Below are 21179 nucleotides of genomic sequence, written 5' to 3'. Positions count from 1 at the left end.
GAGGCAGGCAACCGAAATACTTGCAGGCGAAGTTGGGAAGAAGGTTATAAACGAGCAAGGAGACAACTTTATGGTCAAACCAATAGATCCACGCTTAAACCCAATTTTATGCATTTGTTAACCTGCGCAAATCAGTTCCCATACAATGATTTCTCATAATTGCTTGCTCCTCAACTGCACGATTCCACCATAGATCGTAGAGAACAAGTCGCTACATTCATACATTCCGAAGAGAATTCAATAAGGAGATAAATGCACGTAAAAGGAGATGTAGTTCCAAAATCTGAAACGTGATGTCAGAAGACACATAATTAGTGATGATTTTTTTTTTTTCATGATGCATAATTAGTGATCTTTGTTACTCAAGAGTGTTGGTCTTTAGAAAATCTCAGCTCTTCCAGCCTTACCGCAGACCTTTGGGCATACCTCTATCTAGAGATGGCAAAGCCTAAAGGATACTCATTGTAAAAGGACTAGCAGATGAAAAGAATGTCAGGAGAACAAAGTAACAAGTACTCGAGCAGCCGATTTCCAACATTGATTCTTCGCTTATGGCTTCTTTCCTGCTGCTGCTATTATCATTCATGGATAACCTGCCTTTCAAGAATTCATGTAACACATAGCTTGAGCTTGAAGATAATAAGAATCCTTGTATTTTCTGACAAACTCTGGGTCCATTCCGTTGTTTATCCAGTCCTCCCTACGTATCCAACCATCCTTGCTACAATCTAGTACTCCAAGAATCTGTAGAGACAATATCTTTGTGAGATATATAATCAGGAGTCAAATGGACCCAAATACTTTCCCTCAATGCCTAAGATCATCGTTTTCTGACTTCTAGTATGCTTAATGAACAAATTCATTTTATTTTCTTTAGTTTCAAATGCCACGCTTTTTGCATTTTCCAACTCCAAATAGCAAGCATTCTTTTTTGGAGAAAAAAAGAATTGGAACATGAAACGTGCACAATTTTCATATAGTGAAGAGTCTACTAGAATAATTTAATAGTCAAAAAGAAGAAATGCTTAATTTAGAACCCCCAAAAAAAAAAATCATGAAGAGGAAGAGAGGAAGGAGCACAAAGAGTTGAAAAAAAGAAGCAAATCAAGATAAGTGCAAAATATAACATACCGCCCCGCCTTTCCATGCTGCAAATGTTGGGTTTGTTCTTGATTGTAAAACCTAAGCAGACGAAAAGGACATAGTATACTATGTCAGGAACATGTCAAATCATGGTATGTTAATAGCTCTTCATTTTCACAGAAAGATAGGCACTCAAGGAAAAGCTAACAAGGTCACCTAAGAAACTCGTAGCGACGGAACTATATGCTAATATCTATTGAAAAATTCTTGTTGAAAATTCTTTTTCGGTAAGCAGTTTCTTCTGCAGATATTGTGAAAGCTAATTCCAAAAATAAGATTTACGAGTGTTTCCTATGTTAAACTCGTTCAATGAGACAAGAAATAACTACTGCAGAACTCCATTACACAGGTCCACTTCCCAAAGAAAACTAGCTGGATATAAATGGGAAAGAAATTCACATAATGTTCAAATAAATATCATATGTCACAATGTCAGCTTAACATTTAGTGCCATGCTAGTTGATCACGTTTCGTGGTTCTATCTATTGTTTAAAAATAAATAATTAGTTCCATAACATTGAAATTGGAATGAGAAAGCTAACCTCCACGGTATCAATTGCTTCATTCGGAGGAATGGCATGTAAAACCCTGTCACAATAACGTCACACCACTTATCCATCAATTAAACACCATAGAATAGCATAAAAGGTAAATTAAACCAATCTCCCTTAAAGCCTGGTTAAATAGTTCGAAGAATCAGTAGGTGAATGTGATCCTTGGCCCACTGAACCCAGTTATTAACGGCAGAACTACCTTGCTTTTCTCTGATTTTATTCACTGATATCGTGGGATTTCAAAAATTATTTGCTTTACCCTTTATTTTCTGTTTTATTTGATCCTATGTTATCAGCCAGAATCTAGAAGTGCAGGAGATTCCCAACGGTGCACACAATAATTTTCTGTTTTAATTGCTCCTAAGTTTGCACTTTTTACAACACAATTTCAAGACTAAAACCCATGGGATATTGTTGAGAAAGAAGGGAGAGCAGCAGATTCTCAACGTTGCACACAATGATTATTCCTAAACTTGCATTTGTACCAACGATACGATCACATAATTACCCATACCATATCTTTGACTTCGGGTTCACTACATGTGACTATCCTCCTCACTTAATGAACAACTATTCTTCATTGTTTTAACTTATAACATTAAAATGAACTGCCGATGGAAATAGTTCAAAGCCACTCAGCTAATTGTTGCCCAATTGATTTTGCAGAAAATGAATCAAAACAAACCTTTCCTCCACTGCAGGAACCAGATCAATTGTCAAAGCAACTCCACCCGTCTATACCAAATAAATGAGTCAATCCCTTCGGATAACATGTAACATTCACATTAACACATCAAGCTCAATGTCTGAAACTTACCAATAGTATGCTACAGAATAATTTTCTCTGGAGGTCTATTCGACCTGTGAATACAACACCAAACAGTATAATGAGACTTTAAACTAAAGCATATACAACAAAAGAAAATGAAAAACAATTACCAGCTAAGAGAATACTGTTTGTAATAGCCTCAGCCAGACCGACTTTTTCTTCTTTCTTTGGCTTGGCTGAAAAGACTGGATAGCCATCCCACATGGGTAGTCCAATATTAACATTGGGATAGAAAGTATCTGACATATCAGGCCTTCGCGGAAAATCAATGTGCCACGGATCTTCTAACATATCCTCATAGTCATGAAACCTAACAGAGCAAACCAGTATAGTTGCTTAAATGCATAATTGTTCACGAATTTGCTCACATCACAAAGAAAAAAGTTGTTCACGAATTTGCTCACATCACAAAGAAAAAAGAACGTCAGGAATGTACTAACCAAGAACGGGGTGGTGGAGGATACACATCTGGAACCAAAAGCATTGGATAGAACAATCCCATAGGAGGAACCTTGCAACAACAGTCAGCACAGTCTCAGCACAACATTGTCCAAAGGCAAAATAAGTAAATAAAAGAGACATACATTAAGAGCAGTAAGCTTTGTCTTGTGAGATCCAGGTGGCATTCCATCTTCATATGAATGAACCACTGCAATAGAATCAAGTTCCCCCTCCTGTAGAAAAGAAAAAGAGTCCAGGTTTGGAAGAAAGTCCAAGTATAGAGAAGCGACATCATCACATGTGTGACGGTTTTAGTCATCAGACACATTCAATATGCCACAGTTAATCATTAAAAGCCTTATTCCTAACAGGACAATTTGGCCACAAGATAATAAAACAGTGGTGGACATACACACTAATTGTCCATCACATGCCCCATTCTTCCTAAACCAAGTTCAATAGTCAGTCCTAAGCCCACCTAGAGGAGCAACTTTGTGGCGGATCCTCAATAACCAATGTAAAACTCTATCAAATCACTTGTAACATGGATCAAAGACGAAATTGTGTGGTTGTCATCCCATGCCAATAGAAAAGGTAGAGTGCTAACGATGAAAAGGTTTTAAAATATCTCGTCCCACCCAAGACCACACCAGAGAAAGTGGCAGTGATAAGAATGGAAAAAACAAAGGATATATAAAAATATTAAAAAAAAAAAAGGTTTGACAATAGAAATCCCAATTTAAGATTTATATTTAGTTTATAAATGTATAATTCCATTAGTTTATTCAACTAATATGTAAAATAGGTAAAGGTGATTTTTGGACTCCGGGACAGGTGGAAGATTAAAAATCACCTCCTCTTTATTAAAAAAACAAAAAAAGTGCCTTAAAATTAAGTAGATAAAAAGTGGTAACACGTAAAACAAATCATAATTTTATGTCATCATAAGCATATATTATATCGGCTAAATGAGATTAAAGTAACCAAACTCACTTTGATTTCACAATATGTCTCTTTCAGTCGGTTTAACATTAACATATCTATAGGTTTTGTCAAAATATCTGTGCGAATTTGTGGCCAATTCTGGTGATGTCTCTGGGTCCATAGAAAGCACCTTGATATATCCTGGAAATATGAAGTTAGCATTTGAACAAAAACGAGTAACATATTGAAATAGTAGCAAAGAAAACAAAACTCGGAATACAGAATGTAAGGTATGATATGCAATAGCCAAAAACTGCAAAAGGACAACTAAACCACCAACAAATGATGATTGCACAAAAGGGAGACAAACCAGAAAGGATGATTAGGACTTCTTTTAAAAAAATAAATATCACAGATTCCAGAACTCACATTGCTAGCCTGAAAAATGCTATTGTTAATCCCCCCCCCCCCCGGGAATGAAGTACATAGAGTATCTTACAGATCAAGTAGTTCTTTGACACGGCAATAAAGGTGGGTCAGTGTGTCAAATGTTCGTACTTCACACACATTTTAGACAAGAAAATTCAAGGATTTCAAAGTGAATGGACACTGAAGTCTGTATAGCAGCACGGAAATGATGACAAGATATTGTGACTAAGCGTATCTTCGTGTAGGAAGCAGGCCATCCTACTTCTCTCTTGATTTATACAATATTATCAGTAACAAAATAATACTTGCTAAACTACTTTGAAAGATCAGATATGAGTTGAAGTATTAAACCAGGCTTTATACCTCGCCTCCAAAAGGTAAAGTTTTCCCAGTTAAAGGTAGAGCACCTCCATCCTGAACCAAAAAGAAAGGGGGAGGGTGAGTTGAGAAGAAACATTAATCCCCCAAAATTAGTCATCATCTAGTTCTTCAATATCAAAAAGGAGTTAGAACTGCTAACAAACATGGAGAAAAGTTAAATAAATGGTTAATTATTGGCATATGCTAGAGCTTAACGATGTTGTCAGTGGCCAGTTAAGGGGGGGAAAAAATCAGTGGAACCAAATCACACAAAATTATGGGAAAAAGTTCAATATCTTAAAGAACGAAAAATATTATTCAGACAAGCAGGCAACTATTGTCCATATTAAAGTAATAAATAATATGGCACAAATTTTGAAAATGACCAGGATTGCAATAAAGATAACTAGCATGAGTTGATCAGGGAACTGCTAATCCATAGTCACTACAGCTTCCCCTTATCTTTTTAGTTATTTAAGGATAACAAAATGGATTTTGCTCTTATAGATTATATCACACACTAAACTTGATGACAAATGCCTTGTGCTGTGAAAAGTAGACGATAAAAGAGACAAATAAATTACACTTACCTCTATGCAAATTACTGATGTCACCTGAGCACCAATATTCACAACACATGCTGTTGATAATCCATTTCCAAAAACTGCAGCAAGACCTTCCTGGTCAACCAATTTCATAACATGGTCAGAAACTAATGGTAAACTATGTACTTAAAGACAATGGAAGAAGGCAACTATGATGCCAATCACAGATATCATTCAAGTATTTGAATGCATGAGGATATTCGATATATCAATTCACATAGAAAATAGATATCAGAATATGAATCATAAAGCCAGAAAGCCCTAAATTCATTCGTGACAAATCTACTGAAACACAACTTATAGCGAAAGTGATGGGAATGAAGGCTAATCATCAGATCTGTATCAAGGCTCATATTTAAAAATAATATCATGTGACTTCTCTTAGTGATAACTCTAGGAACATTTTAAAATGTGGTTTTAGACATTCCAGAATCTTGCCGAAAGAAAATTGGTTATAACTGATGATCATGATCAAAATAATAGAACTTTGGCCCCACATTCAGCATGTAAATTATAACATTACAATAAAAAGCCATACCTGGTGTACTACAGCTAGGCCAAACCCAAGGTCTTTCAGCACTACAGATAACATTTCCTTTATTTCTGCTTCCAGCAACAAACAAAATACAAAATTAATATAGTAGAAGCATGAAGATATTACTTCTAAGAGAACTGCATGCTTCAAAATTTAAGAGGGAAAGAGATGGCATTGTCCCCCTTAAAGATCCTAATCATTATCTTCCTTTTATTCAACTCAGACGGGATCCTAAAGCATATGAATTACCAAACAATTATCTCATCGATGCAATGTAGAAATTTCTCATCACTTATCCAGGGAAGCATTACTTGAATGATATAAATAATGAAGTTTGGTAAATGTAAAATGCAAGATTATAATGCCACTTGGAAAGCTGACACTGACAGCACTTCACTTGTCTTTGTATTGCTTATCAGTCAAAATCCTCAAATTTCGGAGCTGCCAACCACTGACTCTGACATCATCTGATGGCACTCAAGTGGAATGGGAATCCCCCCATTTAAGTTTTACATATAATAGCCCATATTATTAAATGGAGGACTAGTTATTTCGTTCTACTTTATTTTCCATAAAAATCTAAATTAAATGTAACATGCATGTCTGATAAGAAAAGATGAAACATTCTACAGCTATAAAAAATTGACAGGTTCTAAATACCACGATTATCAAATGTTTCTGGCACCACAAGAACAGCAGCATACATGTTTCTCTCATTGTGAGGAATATGCAGTTTCTCTATGAGAATCCAATCCCAAATAGCTTGCAGGTCCTCAAGTACCTGTACAATATCCATGTTGGAGCCAAAAGGTAAAATAAATTCCTTTCCCCTTTGTTTTTACTAATCATAATGAAGCCTGTTTATAATGTGTCACATCAAAGCATAACACATTAAAGTACATCACAAAGCAGAAACTCCAAGTAAAATGTTAACCATAAACTTTGCAGGAATTGGCAGGCAGCAGATATGGTCACCCAATTTTCATATTTAAGAAAATTAATGCCATGCTGCATCCAAAAGCGCTATTACTATCATGTAAAACATTACAGTATGATATGATGGCCCCCTTAACATTTACAATATCATGAAACTTGTACATATTTCTTTTTCCACAGCCATTTACTGAAAGGTCTATGTATGATATAAGTGACTTCCATTGATTATCATTTCATCCATTAGTGAGAAATACCTGCTGCATTGGATAATATTGTGAGATATTCAAGTGTCCCCTGCGGATTGGACGACATAAACAGTATGGCTCAGCAGGAGATATCCTTAATGCTTCCTCACCACAAATGAAATCTCTGTATTTTGGTTTGTTTGCATCAGGTTCCATTGAATTTATACCTTCTTTTTTGTCCAAGGGTTCACTAGTATCATCTTTACTCATTGAAGCCTCTGCAATTGCATGTTTGTAAACATTACATACGCTAATTGATATCACAAAAAAATAAACATTGAATTGGGACTTCAAGATGCTCTCATACAGATCGTCAGATGAAATCTCACTGCCAACCACAATTCCTAAATCACTAATGACTAGAAACAAAAGTATAGCATTACAAATTCCTCCAAAAAAAAAACTCAAACTATTTTCAAATCAATTTGTTCACGGGTCCATCAAATTATACAACCTTAAGGCATTTAATTAATGCATTTCTTAATTCTTACATATAAGGGGGTCAAATCAACATACTTTCCAACTAAAACACCAAGTGAGGATTAAATGAATATATGTATTTATATTTGCAAAAGAATTTAATGTTAAAAGGTTTATGTAAATATATGACTACGCAAATAATTGTCATCTAGAAATAGCAATCTAAAAGTAACTGACGTTCAAATGATGATTCTTAATTTCTAAATTCTGCTTGAACGAAATCCAATTGAAAAATTCAGTTCTAACTAGAAAAGCAACAAAGCCAGACAAAGACGGGAAATAGACAAAATAAAGCAAGTTTTAACATTTCAATAAATATAACCAACTAAAAAAAGAGGGATTTTTCCTGAACCGGCTCCTATATTTTCACATAGCCATTAGAAAACTTTATAAGACATGCAATGCATCTGCTCCAGCATGAATGATATTTCCAAACATTGCTGCCAGCTCATAGTAGGTACTCGTATGCTTGCCATGAAATGAATCAAATGCCAGATAACATAAAATATGCATGAGAAAAAAAAATATAAAAATGAATATCAAACAAGCTACTTGACAAGGTGCAAAAAAACAAAAAAAATCATTTCCTTTTACCTAATTCTGACACCGAACTAGAGGCCTCTTCATAGACGTTAGTCCAACTTAAGGCTAAATCCTTCCCTCTACTCTGTGAATTATGTCCATCAACTCGTCCCATCTGGACATTAAGTACATTGAGATTCATAATGTTAGTACTAATTTAACAGCTTAAAAAAAAAATGGCTCCCTTCCAGACATGTATTCTAAATAGAAAATATCCACAAAAAGAGCTGGAAAAAGAAGAAGAAACTTCAATACAATTCATATGCTAGCCAATAGCACACAAGAAAGCCTGCATGCATTCAGGTGAATGTGTGATCGTGGCTGAAGCCACATCAAAACTTGAGCATTTGTCAAGACTGCTAGAGGTAAAAATAACTAAGTCTCTGATATCATGGATCCCCAATCCTGTCATGAATCTTACAGAGTTCCTTAGTAGTTAAATTTACTTATTTATCTGCTATAGCGATGTGATCCCTAAAACTGATATAGTGCCAAATTCTCTCGCAATGCATATCACTGTTCTTTTGCCTCTTTATCTTTAATTTTCCAGTTTTGACAGCTTGGTTTTGCTTCTTTAAAAAAAAAAAAAAAAAAAAAGAACAGCTACGTGATGCTCATTCATTGTGGCCAAGTCAGAATGAAAAAGAATGGGATTTGTGCCTGACTACCTATTGACCTTCAGGCATGACATCCAAACAACATACATTCAACATATCTGAAGACTCACATTTGTATAATTAGAAGTAAAACAGGATAATAATTGAAGAACAAGAGTGCACCAAAGCATGCCCATTCCTTATTTTATTTAGAAATAGGAATATATAATAACTCTAATGACTAATATGTTGATAATTTATATGTCTACTCTCTGCAGTCTATCACTCGTCATCTGTTCGAATTGTTCAATAGAGCAATGCACAAAAGTCTGCCACAGGATACAGCCCTACCTAGCATTCAATGTCTTGAAGGAATTGAATAATGAACAAGACATTCCATTTACCTTGCGAGAATAAGTGTTACTAGGCGCCTCTTCATCCAGAAACGGTATCTTCAACAGAGAAGCAATCTTTTTTTCCCCCAAAGTGAAAATGATAGCCACGAGAACAAAAAAGAGATCAATATAGGTAAACAGAAGTAATTTGAAAGTTATATATCAAAATGTTTCATCACTTACAACATCATAAGCCTTCTCCCGCTCCATGTGCTGTGCAGTGGTAATTTGATTATTAAGCATCTAAAGGCAAAGAATAGTTGAAGTTAAAAATTTTATGAAAAACAAAAATATTTAAATTAAAGACAAAGTTATCATTAACCACAACATTGTGAAATGATCATAAAACCTGATCCATAACATTCCTCTTAGGAACTTGCTTAGTATGGCGAGCAATGCAATGAGGAACATTAAAAGGAATATCCTGTGAAGCCAGGCCAATTCTGATATTTGCAGAACCTAAGTATCAACAGAGGTGCAAAATTACTCAGCTGAAAGTGATTAACCACATGGGGTTTATGCTAGAATCCGATATTTCGGTGTCAGCTGGAATATAACAACTAAGAGACAATAAGGCGCATGGGTTTTGTGAAAGGAGGGATTTTGCATACCTGGGTTTATAACAACCAAATTGTAGCCTCGTTCTGACATTATTTGGGAAGGAACCGCGGATTTTAGGTAATCCTGTGACATGAGAGCAGACCTAAATGTATCAGTGAAAACAAAGCAGGAATAATTCTGAAGTCGCATACCAAGAGAAAGACCACTACCATTGCTAAGGAAAGCAGGACTTGAGAGTTTCGTTTGTCCGGTTGTTATCGGTTAGTTTTTATTCAGTTAATTTAGGTTCTTGTCGACATGGACAAAGAACAACAAAGATGCAGAAGGAAGAGGGACAGTTTGGGGTTCATGGTTCTCCAGCGTTGTTTTTTTTAAAGCCATACGCTTATGAATTTATGTCATTTTAGCAGGTAATTAATGATTCAACAGTCTTCAATCAAAAAAAAAAATGATTCAACAGTAAAATTGAGATGTATAAATAATAAATTTAGAAAACTCAAAATATATACTTTTTAAAATTTGATTCTTAAAAGTAGTTTTCAGCCTTCAGTTTCTTAGTACTTTCATGTAAATTAAGAAATTTTTTTTAATATATTTACTTCATTCGCTATAAATTTAATTTTAAAAAATTAATTTAAACACTCTTGCACGTTAAATATTAATATCATCACTGTCGATAAAAAAATAAAATATAATTTTTGAACATACATTTTGCTTTTCATAACACAAAATGTATTAAATTATGTTAAGGAAAATTGTCCATAAATATCTATTTAGAGGATTAATCGTTTAATGGTTCCTGAATTCAATGTTATATGTTTTTTTTTTTTGACCAGAATGTTATATGTTTTTAAACATAAGATGAATATGAGATTGATGACCAACTAATTTTCCAAGCAAGCATTTATGAATAATTTTCTCATCATATTTTTCATAATCCATAAAATAAATATAATTTAGTGCAGATTTTCATGGTAAATATTAATATTAGTTCCGATAAATTCCACCGTCGCTTACATCCATCTCAAATTCGTATTAGCATTGAAGCGACAGAAAATATGATGAATTAAGTGAAACCACAAATGAAATAAGGATTTTTTTTTTCCCGTTTGAATTTGGTATCACAAGGTTCTTATGAATTATGGTTTAAAAGCAATACGGAGAACAAATATTAAATTTAAATAATTTAAAATTAACATAAATGGTAGGCATCCAGATTCCAGAAAAGAAGAAAACTGCTACTGATAGCAGAAAAGTTGACAGCATGTCCATTAAATTATGTTCAACTGTCAAAGTAAATATGTTCTTCAGAAATATTTATATTAAATTAACTGCTCCAAAGAGTCCAATATGAAGTAGTGAAAAAAATAAAACAAGAAGACGATAAAAGGAGGAAAGAAGACGAGGCCTAAAAAAAAAAAAAAAAAATCTAAAGACAGTAAAAGATCTGAAGCTGCAACTTAGTAGATTTTTTCACGAGTTTTTCTTTGGAAACACAAGTACATCTCTCCCAATGCCTAAAATTCCTTTGTCTTCGGGGCCTTCTTCTTGAGTTGTCTCCTGGGAATAGAGTTCTTCATCCCTATAAAGAACAGCAAAGCGCCAAAAAGTGCTGTGCTCTGCCACAAAAAGAAAACCTACTAAGTTATCACGCAGGATGGAATCATAACTCAAAAATACATGCATTAACAGCCAGCACAGACCTGCATGAACTCATTCAGCAGCAGACTGTATTCAGGTGTGTTTGGTCTGTAGTTGTAGAAATCATACAGAAGGGGAGTGGTGAGAGCCAGCTGCGATAACTACAAACAAAGAGAGCAAATTTTCAATCTGGATTCATAGATGCCTGAAAAAGTACATTTCATAGCACTCCTAAGCTATGAGATTAGACCCTTACCAGAAGGAAAGACCCAAATGAACTTCCAAACACAAAGAGAACACCTCCAACCCCCTTCAGAAATATAACAGTGGCAACAAACTGCCGAACCTGTATTTAATGTCTTGATCAGAAAGGCAACTACAAAGGAAGTGAAAATTGAACTCAATTACCACTACTTAAACAATAGACGAAGAAGTGGTCTTACATCAATATCTCTCATCACGACCCCCAATTTGGAAGATAAGTTTTTCTTTACAACTGTGAGCTTGGGAATCAATTCTGTTGCAGTAGGGCCGCCATTGACATCAAATTCATTATACCTAGCAATTTATACAGGCTCTGTTAATGCAGAGTTACTAAACAATTATAATATTGCTTCGTTAGTATTGTCACTAACTCACCATCCAGCTATATTAGCTTGGTACATTAATACATAGGCAGTCAGCTAAACAGATATTCTGCTCCTTCATTAATCAGTTCATTGTCAAATGTAAACAGCATAACATTTCATGGGGTATAATTTTGTGAATGCACTGACGCATCAGCTGAGTACTTGTATAAATCATGACCCGATGATTTACCAACAGACAATATTCCAGAGACAAATAGTTACAACTGCATTATAGGCTGCTGAAATGTCAATAAAGTAACAGGTTCTTAAGGGTCCGTTTGGTAAGAGGAAAAATGAGAGGAGGGAAGGGGAGGAGAAAATTTTAATAAGCTCAATTTAAAAAATTGAAAAGATGGGGTTAAAAGCTTTTAATTAATTTTTATTACTCTTTTATCTTAATTTTTCTTTTTATTAAAATTTCAAAACCCCACTTCTCCAAAGGTTTTAATTAATTTTTATTACTCTTTTATATTAATCCTTCTTTTTATTAAAATTTCAAAAAATAGAGCTCATTAAAAAAAATTTTCCCTCCCTTCTCCTTCATTTCCCTCGTACCAAACAGTGGCTAAGACAATAAAGACCTCATATCTAAAATTTAGCAGAACATCAATGTCTACAAAATTGTTCAGGATCATGAGTTTGGAATTTAATCTATCTCAGTTCCTGGCCAGCAGCTAACTTGGCATCACAGTCTTGGTACTTGAGCAAAATTGAGAACTTTCAGTAATTTCTGCTTCGGTAATGCAAGAGATGAGTGGAAGAAACAAAAAGCATATGAACAACAACACTATGTCCATATTTTATCGTCAAATTTAGATTTCAAATTTCAGAGTGCATATGAATCGCTCATATTCATCCACGATTAAAAGGCCCTCGCGTTCAATTTTATCAACATCACGAGGGTGAAAAGCGAAAAGAGTAAAACTTTATGTTAAGACGACCAACAAACAAGTAATACTAAGAGATCAAGTAGCCCTGCTGATTTCAACAAACTCTAAACAACGCACAGGCATGTGTCTGTATGCAAATTCAAATCGCATGATACTGCGTTGTCTTGAAAGTTCAGTTAATTTCATGGGCAATACAAGATAGAAAAACAACTTAAAAAAGATCACTTGAGTTTGCAAAACAGAAGCATAATGATGATGGAAGTCTTTATAGTGTGAAGGGAAAAGAAACAGAGGGATCTAGAAGATAAACTCACATCTGCCATGCGGAGAGGATGAAGACGGAAGCGAAGAGGACACGACCCAGAAAGGAGAAGAACCCCATTTTCTCTCCCTTTGTGCGGAGTGGGCGAGAGAGAATCTGAGCTTCCAGAACACGGAGCTCGCGAGGACGAAGTAAAGCAAAGGGAGAGACTAGAGAGGGAGAGAAGGTGCGAGTCAAGAAAGTATCAATGTATAAGGGCCGCACTATAATTTTTTTAAAATTTAAATTCTTAGTATTAAAATTAATGAAAAAGTAAGAATTGAATGATCTTTTTCTTCCTGTACATACAGTTGCGTATACCCGTATATTGAAAATAATGCTTAAGAATCAATGAGGAAGGTGGGTGAAAACAAATTAAACAAGCATATCTGACACTAATTATACCAATAATTTAGTCTGCCATAGCTGTCTTGATCATTGGTTGCTATTCATCAGCAGCCACTCTGATACATTAGCTGATCTTCTAAGCCTTATTATTCTCTACTAATCTTAATCATAATCAAGTCACAGCACGCTAAGCACATTGCATCAGTCATAATAGTTCATACTAAATTATTCTTTTCTTTTTTTTTGCCAACATAAATTATTCTTGCCTGAGCACAATATATTGTCTTCCACTTGGATCTCTCTCATATCTTCAATGCCACATGACTGAGGTTTTAATTTTGCTTGTGTAATAAAATTGGTAACTTGTGTGATGCGGTGTTTAAGTTGCATGTGGAAGCAGGGATCTCCACCCTGGCCGATCTGACAGTACAGTTTTAGTCTGCTCGAACTGATGCTAATGTCTGGTTTAGCTTCATACGAAGAAAGATTGTTCATTGTCTTTATTCTCTGTAACCAAAAGGTGCTTCACATCTCTTTAGATCCAATCCACCGCCACTTGGTTTCTCTTTTAATCTCTTAATAAATGTCTTCCTCTTCTTCACTCCCGATTTCAGGCATTTCTTTTTGTTCTTTGGCAAAAACGTGAGGATGTGCTTGGTCAGAACTTTGAGCGAAAACATGATTTCATTTCCTTTTCTCTACTGCCAGATAAAATCGAAGAATTGTCATTCATCGTCACTGCCAATAAAATAATTATCGGTATAATTACTTTCAAGATGGGCTTCATGTGCTTCTTTTTATCTTTTCTTTGCTATATCTTGAATTATTAGTCCAAACTTTGAAGCTAAGGATTTCTCTTCTTTAAAAAAGATTATTTTTTTTAAGACTCTCAAGATAATTGAGATGATTTTAACATATCTAAAAAGGTGGAATGTAAATTTCATTGCAAAATTGGATTGCACGGTACATTTACATGGAGTGAACATGAGTCTCATCATCCTATCTTATTTTATCTGATATTGAGTATTGATGTTCATCATTATAGATTAATTAATTACACTTATCATTTCTAAATAATTCAGTTTATTTAGTTTTTATGCATGAATTTATACATACTGGTATAAAGAAAATTGGAAAAAAGGAACAAAGAACCCGGGAAACAAATCATGAATATAATACTCCTCCGATCCTTAATATAGAACCCAATTCTTGAATTGATTTTGATCCTAAATATAAGACCCATTTCTCATATTTATCCATTTTCTCTAAATTATTCCTATAGATACTCCTTAAACCATAATCAAGTAAAAGAGGGAGAGGGGTATTAAGAAAGATGATTATGGTGTTTTAGGAAAAATGTGTCACTTTTCTTATAATTAACTAACTTACCTAACTTCTTTAATCTAATCAAATTAGTTAAATGAGTCTTATACTAAGGACCAGAGGAGTAGTAGTATTTATTAAAATCCAAAATGCTCGAAACATTATACTGTTATTCTCGATTTTTTCAGACAATCTAGTTTTAGATAACGATTCAAGACCAAACCCTCGCATTCGTCGAACGCCACGTGCCAACAATCGCTTCCAGGTCCACGGTTGTCAGCTATCGGGAGCGAGTACCTTTGTTATTCCTATTCGCACCTGTTGCCAGATTTTGCGGTTCAGTAAACGACGCCGTCGGCTGTCATCAACTCGGTCTGAGGCTTTTTAACAGTTTCTCCCTCTTTCTTTTCGAAAGGGTCACACCCTTCACTTTGAATTTTCTGTGGCTCCTTCCTGTGATCTCGCTCTCAACATCCATGGCCTTCACTTCATTTGTCGGAAGAGTCCTCTTCGCTTCTCTCTTCATAGCATCTGCCTGGCAAGAGTAAGCCTTCTTCGGTTCTCCTCTTCTCTTCGGTCTCTCTGTTTCCTCTGGTAGCTACTTTGCTTGATTCCTCGGAAAATTGTCGCAAAACGAAGTTTCTTCTTATTATCTTTTTTTAAAAAAAAAACAACTATATCTTGCATGTCAAGTAAATCTAGTTCAACTTTTGGGGTTCGTAGTGTCAGAATTGTGCATAAGTTCTAGAGTAGGATCGCCACTGATCTCCCCCCCCCCCATTTGCACAACACTGATTCATATGAAGCGAAGGAATCAACACTGACTCTAGGTGTCGGCTGATGTTTGGGATTGGACGGTTGTCGTGTAAATGGTGATTTTTTTCCCCTACCATGTTATGACTATATATTTAAAGCTCGGTTGCTTTATTTGCCAATGGGCGTAGGGTTTCGGTCTTGTTGTTTCAAATCCTTTACTCCGACTTATGCCTGGAGGATGCTGGTGATAAAGTGGAGATTCTCTGACAAAATATTTTCAGAATAATCATACTTAAAGCTTATGCGCTTAAAATTATTTTCCGGGGCACCTTTACTCACTCACTCCAGCACACCTCTTTTCTCCTACACTATTTCACCGAAAGGAACATTTTCTGGTTCTATAGTTTGATTGGGTATATCTCTACATACATAACGAAACCGGGTAAAATAATGTAACATATTATTCAATTTAATAGATGTCATAGAAAATTTATAATAAGAGCTATATTAAAAAAATGAAGTTAAATTAATAATTGAAGATAAGCTTTTTAAATATCATTGTATCCTATACTCTGTAATGTGAGATGACAATTTTGAGAGAACTGTATGGGCAACGCAAGTGTCGAACCTTCTTTTACGCTTTTAGCTCATTTAGGATAATTCCACAGCGAAAGTTATATGCCTCTGTAGTCAATATGCCTAACTTTTAAATTAAAAGCCAAGCATAATTTGTGCTTTTTATACTTGTTGTTTTCTTACATCTTGGTAAAATACTAAAATGTGATGTGCTGTTTTCTGTTGTAACTGACGTGTACTTGAGTTGTTAAGTGGATATGTCCAATTGTATTTGAAACGTTAATGTTTCTTTTCATCATCTGTTTTCATTTCATATAACTTTCATTTATCATATAAAGATCTCCAATCCACTGGGTGTTTTATATTTTCAACCTAGGATGCCCATTGCCCTGTTTAAAACCTACAAGCAATAGACCTTTAAGACACCATTTGTTTGTTTTACCAAGTTAAGGAATAATCATAGTTGTGTTTATGACTCATTATCTTGTTTTGTGTCAAATCATCCTTGGCTTTCTTGAAAAACTCCTCTTCATACTTCGGTTTTTTTTTTTTTTTGTGTGTGGTTATTTTGTTCCTTTTTTCATTTTAATAGGTTCAATGACTTTGGTAAGGATGGTGGACCAGCTGCCCAAGCCTTGGAACCAAAATTTCATGCCTTTTCAAATCATGTCTCAACTCACGCTGGGATTAAGTTGCCTAAAATTGAAGTGAGAATGCATTTACATCTATCAAGCTGAAGTTAAGATGATAGTTGGTTTTTCATTATGGACAAATCCTTATCTTTGCTACTGTTCCCACCAGGTTAAAGATTTAATCTCTGTTTCAATTTTCCTGAAAGGAGTTGGGGGTCCTTTGTTTATCTTTGGCAACTCCCTGGGAGCTTATCTTCTGGTCTGTTGCCTGTTTAACTCATCACCATAACTAATCGATTGGAAGACAAAACCGTGCTCTGATTTTATTTTTTTTTTGGGGCAGCTTTTGCATCAAGCAATTTTTACTCCCTTGTTATGTGACTTCTACAACTACGACGTTGAGACAAAAGAATTTACTGAGCATTTTCTCAAGTTTACCCAGGTTGGTATCTCAATTTATAACTTGCAATTCTGATCAATGATAACAACTGGTTTTTGTCTATGTTTTCTTATGTTATTTATAAAATGCATTGGAATATTTGCGATGAATAGCTTTTTGCATTGACATGGAAAATGTTTGGCTATAATGGCCTTTATCTAAATTATGAGAGTGAAAATGAAAGATTCACTTGAATGCTATATGTTTTCTAACGGTGAAACGTCATGGGAAATTCAAAAGTTGCATTGAAGGGTTGTCCGTTGATTTTTCTAGAGAAGTTGATAAACTGGCACTGACTCAGTTGAATTAACAACGTTGTTGCATTTGCAGAGTTTAGCATTGTTTGGGGCATTGCTCTTCTATATAGGGATGAGGAATTCAATGCCTAGGCGGCAGCTGAGGAAGAAGGCTCCTAAAGATAAGACTGTTTGAATTAGTTCCTGCCTGAATAGTTTCCTTGTGTCCCAAGACTCAAGTTTTAGTGCCCAAAAGGCCAAAAGAAAAGGGAGGGAAAAAAACTGGGGAATTACTGAACTGAGAAACAATTTTACCACTTCTGTTTCCTCTGTGTATTTTTTTTGTTTTGTCAAATCATAGTGTTCCTTTTATTGATGGTTGTGCATGTATTCTTACCAGCCTTAACTTTCAGGTCCGTTATGTATCTCCCGTTTTATAAATTCCGTGGCATATTGCCTGCCCATCATCACTACATTAATGCATGAATCATTTTGCTAGTTTTAGAGTCTCAAGGTTATGAAACGTTCCTACGTGTGCATCTTTCACCATTAGACCAATGACATTAAGAATTTCAAGATGCACTGATCAATATTTAACGAAAAATCTTCAGTTTCAGTGAAGTTGAGATGAACTCGTTATTGGGTTATATGTTTTCAAAATTTTCAATTCCGTTGTACTTGCTATTTCTAGTTTATGGTCAAATTTGATTTATCTGTTATTAGCTCACGCAACGGAATAGCAGTCTACGAAATATTGATTGGACGACCAAAGTTTGATCCCCATCATCGTTATGATTTGCCTGGTCCAAGTTTCGCATTTCCATCTGATATCCGGTCACGGGGCTCATCAACTTCAAGCCCAGAAACAAACTTCAACAATATACACGGGAGATGGAGTGTGATTATCACATTTAATCCCGTTAGAAAATGACAAATAATCCGATACAATAAATAGTGTGTTTTGTAGAAATAAAAGTATATTTCTTGTTTATTAATTTTGTATGAGAATATTACGATTTTAATAAAACGTTTTTAAATATTAACATATTAAGTTTAATTTTTAAAATAATTATAATTGTTACAAAAATTATTATTTAAAATTAATGATTTTATAATTAAATGATTAAGAATATATTTTTTAAAATTAAGAAAATGAATTAAAATTTTATATAAAATTAAATGATTAAATATATAGTACTCCTCCAGTTCTTAATACAAGATCTAATTGTTAAGTGGATTTTGGTTTTAAATATAAGATTTATTTTTCATATTTATTAATTTTTTTAAATTATTCCGATAGATACTCTCTAAAAAATAATCAAGTAGAAGAAGAAGAGGAAATATTAAAAAAGATGATTATGACATTTTAAAAAAATATATTATATTTCTTATAATTAATTAACTTATCTAATTTTTTTAATCTAATCAAATTAATTGAATAGTTTTTATATTAAGTACTACCTTTGATTCTAATTATAAAAGCTAGTTGATTAATTTGAGAAAATTAAAAAAAAAATTAAGTTAATCATTTGTAATAAATATGTGTTGTTTTTCCTATAATATCCTTACTAATCAAGTGTGTAGGCTAGAACTATCATTACTAGAAGGACTATCTTAAAAAAATATAAATATAAGAGATAAAACAAATTAAAATTTTATAAAATAAAAATAAACGAGATTTTATATCAAGCGCGGAGGTAGCATTTTGTCAAGGCAAGACCGATATACAAGGCACTTTCCCAGTGCGTCAAGTCGTCAACGCGAGCGTGGACCCCACTAGCCTGGCGTAATGCCAGATAATTATAGCGGCGCATGAGCGGGACAAATTACAACGTGTGGCCCATGATGTGCTGGCAATTTCAGTTTCGGCCTCGGTTTCTGATCTGCGCAATTCTTTCTTTCACAAATTTCTCTCCCCATCGGGTGTTTGGGATTTGAAGTCAAATGGATAAGGAAGGTGAACTATTTTATCATGCGTAGTTGCATTTGTGGAATTTAATTCCGGCGGTGATGAGGGCGTATGCTTTTTTTTCCTCAAAAAAATACTCCTCCGATCTTTAAATATAAAACTTATTTAATTAATTCAATTAGATTAAAAAAATTAGGTAAGTTAGTTAATTATAAAAAAATACGATATATTTTTCCTAAAATACTACAATCATCTTTCTTAATACCCCTATTCTTTTTCTACCTGATTATGGGTGAGGAAGTATTCATAAGGATAATTTAGAAAAAACTGATAAATATGATAAGTGAGTTTTATATTTAAGACTAAAATTAACTTAATAATTAGGTTTTATATTAAGAACAGGAAAATTATATTTTATCACAATTATATCATTTTTTTCTTAAGACATTAATTTTTTTAATCCTTGTATTTTGATTTAGTTGTAACCTGATCTTTAAAATTTTATTTCCAAATTTTCATAAAATATATGGAGACAGGGCTTAAAATTATAAGGACTCATTTATAAGAGGATGTTTGGAAACTATAAAAAAATGTTTTTTAAAAATATCTTTTCACAAATTGAAATAAATTTTCTTATTTACTTTGGATATTATAAAAGTATTTTTAAACTCATTATTTTGATTCCATCTAAAAATCTTCCAAACCCGGACCGGATCGGAAGGTTGGACCGGTTGGACCGGCAATCGGACAATACAACGGCTCGGCTTCTATACTTAGACCGCTTGAGGAGTTGGATCGTTTTAAACCGTTCTGAGCCGCCTGTTGAGCCGGGAATCGGAGTTAAGCCGCGACCCGGAGCGGTTTTCAGAGAACCGTCCGGCTGGGAAAAAGAAAGAGAAAGGAGAAGGGAAAAAAGAAAGAAAGAAGAGAAACATAGAAAAATCTAAAGGGGAAAAAAGTGGCTTCTTGATTTTTCTCATTTACCTGATACAGATCAATCGCATGAGATGGATAAAGGATGAAACTGAGGAGGAAAGAAGCAAGCTTGGAGTGTTTTTCTTTTCTTGCCGTCGACCCCAGAGGAAGGCAGTGAACTCGACACAGGGACTCCTTGACGCATCTGAAGAATTTGCTTGAAAAGAAAGGAAGAGTAAAAAGAAATAATAAAAGACTGTTCCCCTATCAGTTCGATACACAAATGCCAGGATTGGGGAAGATGAAAAGTTGTGCATCACGTTTTTCAATACTCATTACTGTACCTGGTTCAGTCTCTAGGATTTTTTTTTTTGAAAAAAACTTGCTAAGCCCATTTTGAAATTTGAAGGTTATCCTTAGGCATGCATCTCCGATCTTTATTTTACTGTAATTAATTGTTTTAAAATCTATATTTTATATTATTTTTATTCAAAATAATTAGCATAAAATCAGACATATATTAGTGTAAGGGAAAATGACAATAAAATACCATTTGAATTTCAAAAAGACAAATAAGGGACTTGAATAAGCAAAATGACAAATAGGGCACTGGGTATCAATCTGGAATTTTGATTTTTGATCTCAAACATGTTGCAAAACCCATTGACAAAGTAGTAACTCTCATTATGAAAGTTATAAATCCCACTATGTGTTTTGTAAAATTCAGCGTGGAATTGTATTGTTTTTTACAAAAAAGTTGCCTAACCCCTCAAAACAAGTTGCAAAAGCCATTGGCCAAGTAGTAATTCTCATTATGAAAGTTGTAAATCCCACTATGTGTTTGTAAAATTAGGCAAAACTTGCTCGGCCCTTCAAAACAGGTTGCAAAACCCATTGACGAAGTAGTAAACTCTCACTATGAAAGTTGTAAATCCCACTATGTGTTTTTGTAAAATTCAAAATCAAAAT

At 34.2% G+C, this 21179-nt stretch overlaps 3 protein-coding genes across 4 annotated transcripts; 1 reads left to right on the top strand and 2 right to left on the bottom strand.

The window, feature by feature from the left end:
* Positions 1 to 236: 236 nt before the first annotated feature.
* Positions 237 to 9942, bottom strand: LOC114736932 (actin-related protein 9). 2 transcript variants are annotated; one of them, XM_028924815.1, is made up of 20 exons: positions 9825 to 9942; positions 9666 to 9738; positions 9404 to 9513; positions 9238 to 9297; positions 9064 to 9129; positions 8076 to 8178; positions 7011 to 7219; positions 6481 to 6601; positions 5824 to 5888; positions 5271 to 5360; positions 4684 to 4734; positions 3961 to 4092; positions 3111 to 3200; positions 2967 to 3037; positions 2637 to 2836; positions 2515 to 2558; positions 2383 to 2432; positions 1686 to 1731; positions 1132 to 1182; positions 237 to 744 (listed from the first exon to the last, which is right to left on the bottom strand). In XM_028924815.1, exons 1-20 carry the CDS (start codon positions 9825 to 9827, stop codon positions 601 to 603), a joined length of 1779 nt encoding a protein of 592 aa, XP_028780648.1. In that variant the 5' UTR covers positions 9828 to 9942; the 3' UTR covers positions 237 to 600. The 2 variants fall into 2 exon arrangements, with proteins under 2 accessions (XP_028780648.1, XP_028780649.1); XM_028924816.1 differs by lacking the exons at positions 9404 to 9513; positions 9666 to 9738; positions 9825 to 9942 and having other exon boundaries at positions 9234 to 9278.
* A 923-nt stretch (positions 9943 to 10865) lies between these two features.
* On the bottom strand, positions 10866 to 13256 carry LOC114736934 (uncharacterized). Its single transcript, XM_028924817.1, has 5 exons — positions 13090 to 13256; positions 11700 to 11814; positions 11513 to 11602; positions 11319 to 11417; positions 10866 to 11234 (listed from the first exon to the last, which is right to left on the bottom strand). Exons 1-5 carry the CDS (start codon positions 13155 to 13157, stop codon positions 11133 to 11135), a joined length of 474 nt encoding a protein of 157 aa, XP_028780650.1. The 5' UTR covers positions 13158 to 13256; the 3' UTR covers positions 10866 to 11132.
* A 1857-nt stretch (positions 13257 to 15113) lies between these two features.
* Positions 15114 to 17884, top strand: LOC114736935 (uncharacterized). The gene is made up of 5 exons (XM_028924818.1): positions 15114 to 15291; positions 16672 to 16786; positions 16881 to 16970; positions 17055 to 17153; positions 17481 to 17884. Exons 1-5 carry the CDS (start codon positions 15224 to 15226, stop codon positions 17580 to 17582), a joined length of 474 nt encoding a protein of 157 aa, XP_028780651.1. The 5' UTR covers positions 15114 to 15223; the 3' UTR covers positions 17583 to 17884.
* The last annotated feature ends 3295 nt before the right edge of the window (positions 17885 to 21179 follow it).

Source organism: Neltuma alba, unplaced genomic scaffold (genome assembly GCF_004799145.2).
Source record: "Neltuma alba isolate B1F8T4 unplaced genomic scaffold, ASM479914v2 tig00013388_pilon, whole genome shotgun sequence".
Classification (NCBI taxonomy): domain Eukaryota; kingdom Viridiplantae; phylum Streptophyta; class Magnoliopsida; order Fabales; family Fabaceae; genus Neltuma; species Neltuma alba.
This window is presented reverse-complemented; position numbering and strand designations above follow the sequence as displayed.